Raw genomic sequence first — 2,001 nt, 5'->3', positions numbered from 1 at the left:
TATATATATATATATTTATTTATTTATTAAAAAATAAAAATATATAATTTATTTTTATTAAATATTATTAATTTTTAATACATAAATGACTTGTAATAATTAATTAGAGATGATATAGTAAAATCATGAAGCAAGTAACTGATGAAGCAGGCAGGAGTAGCAGGCCTGCTGACGGAGAGTTGCCAGCTTCCGTGGCCTTTCCCTCTTATTAGATAGTAAGATTATGCATATCTTATAATTATACAGCTATAAATGTTAAAAATTTTTAAATATAGTATATTTTGGTAAGTTCTTCTTTTACGAATTCACACCATAAAAAATTTCTTGAAAACTTTATAAACAAATGTGAAGACTTTCAGAATGAATTAACTACAAGGATAATATAATTTAAATTTAATCAATGCTTTTTTGATTTAGTATAATGGACAATTAATATAAAATAATTATTTTTAACAAAATGGTCAACTAATATGGAACGGAGAAAGTAATTTATAAAATTGGAAAAGGTACAAATATACTCTCGAACTTTGATAAATGGTACAAATATACTCTTATCACTAATGGAGGAACATGATTGTGACACGTGTCCCACCGTTAGTGATAAGGACATATTTGTACCTTTTCATTAACGGTAAGGGTATATTTGTACCCAAAGTATGACGGAGGGTATATTTGTACCATTTATCAAAGTTCGAGGTTATATTTGTACCTTTGTCCTTAAAATAAATTAAATATGTAAATTGACTAAAACGTACATTTTGGGCCCATTGAAAATACTACGACACTAATCTGAGGTCGTCTCGATCAAAGATTGACTAAACTCAATAACCCTGTTGATGACTTAAATTACTTTCGAGTACCTCAAAAATCAATGTTACTCATTACCGTAAGTCATAATCATGTATACAACTACAAGGAGAGATTAAATGAAAAGTACAAGTAGACTTTCACAAACGATCGGGAGGGTCGTTACATCAGATACCAATTAAACAATCATTCATCCCCGAACGGGCAAACAAGAGACAAGAAGGAAAAATAAGGAATTACTTTAAATAGAAAAAAGATGCAGATACTTGCTACACACGTCTGCTTTGGTCTCCCAATTGTCCTCCTCAATAGGACGATTCTTCCACTGGACCTTCACAGATGCAATATCCTTAGTCCTTAACTTACGAATGTCTCTCTCGAGAATAGTAGCAGGTTCCTCTTCATAAGAGAGGTTATCATCTAACAAGACCGAATCCCAATTATATAGTTATCATCATCTTGAAATTCTTTAACATAGATACATGAAACACATAGTGAACTCCTGACAAACTCGGAGACAATTTCAATCTATAGGTCACCGATCCCACACGCTGAAAAATCTCAAGTGGTCCAATACATCTAGGACTGAGCTTTCCTCGCTTTCCAAATTGCATGACACCCTTCATGGGTGAAATTTTGAGCAGCACTTCCTCACCCTTCATAAAGTACATATCTTTAACTTTCCGATCTGTATACTCCTTTTGTTTGCTTTAAGCCGCTATAAGATTCTCCTGGATGAACCTGACCTTTTCTAACAAGTCTCTCAACAGATCAGTACCCCACAGTCTCACCTCAAAAACATCAAACCATCCAAGAGGACATTTGCATCACCTCCCATATGTCACACCCTTTTTTTAACCAAAAAGATTATGATTTTAACGTTTTAAAAGGGTTTTATTATTAAAGTGACAAAAATAAAAGTTTGTTTCGGATAGGACTTTTAACAATCAAAACTCAGATTCGCCACTTGGCATAAATCTGGTGTGTCAAGTCACCTTTTAGAAATCTTTTTTCAAAATAATTTTGACTCTTTTAAATTGATCCGCGAACAGAGATTTCGGCTAAGAAATTCTGTTGATCGAAGGGAAGGTGTTAGGCACCTCTAGATTCCGTGGTTCGACCACGGTTGCTTCGTGAAGTATATTGGCTAATTTAACACTATTGAGTGAATAAACCACAAAATACATAACACAA

At 33.0% G+C, this 2,001-nt stretch overlaps 1 protein-coding gene across 1 annotated transcript; it reads right to left on the bottom strand.

Moving 5' to 3' along the window:
• Positions 1-1,084: 1,084 nt before the first annotated feature.
• On the bottom strand, positions 1,085-1,478 carry LOC124893359 (the record flags this gene model as incomplete). Its single annotated transcript, XM_047404384.1, has 2 exons — positions 1,319-1,478; positions 1,085-1,227 (listed from the first exon to the last, which is right to left on the bottom strand). Coding segments are annotated over exons 1-2 (303 nt in total), but the record flags the coding sequence as incomplete, so codon positions are not given.
• Positions 1,479-2,001: the final 523 nt, after the last annotated feature.

Source organism: Capsicum annuum, unplaced genomic scaffold (genome assembly GCF_002878395.1).
Source record: "Capsicum annuum cultivar UCD-10X-F1 unplaced genomic scaffold, UCD10Xv1.1 ctg58050, whole genome shotgun sequence".
NCBI lineage: Eukaryota > Viridiplantae > Streptophyta > Magnoliopsida > Solanales > Solanaceae > Capsicum > Capsicum annuum.
The sequence above is the reverse complement of the archived record's forward strand: the minus strand, read 5'-3'. Positions and strand labels throughout refer to the sequence as shown.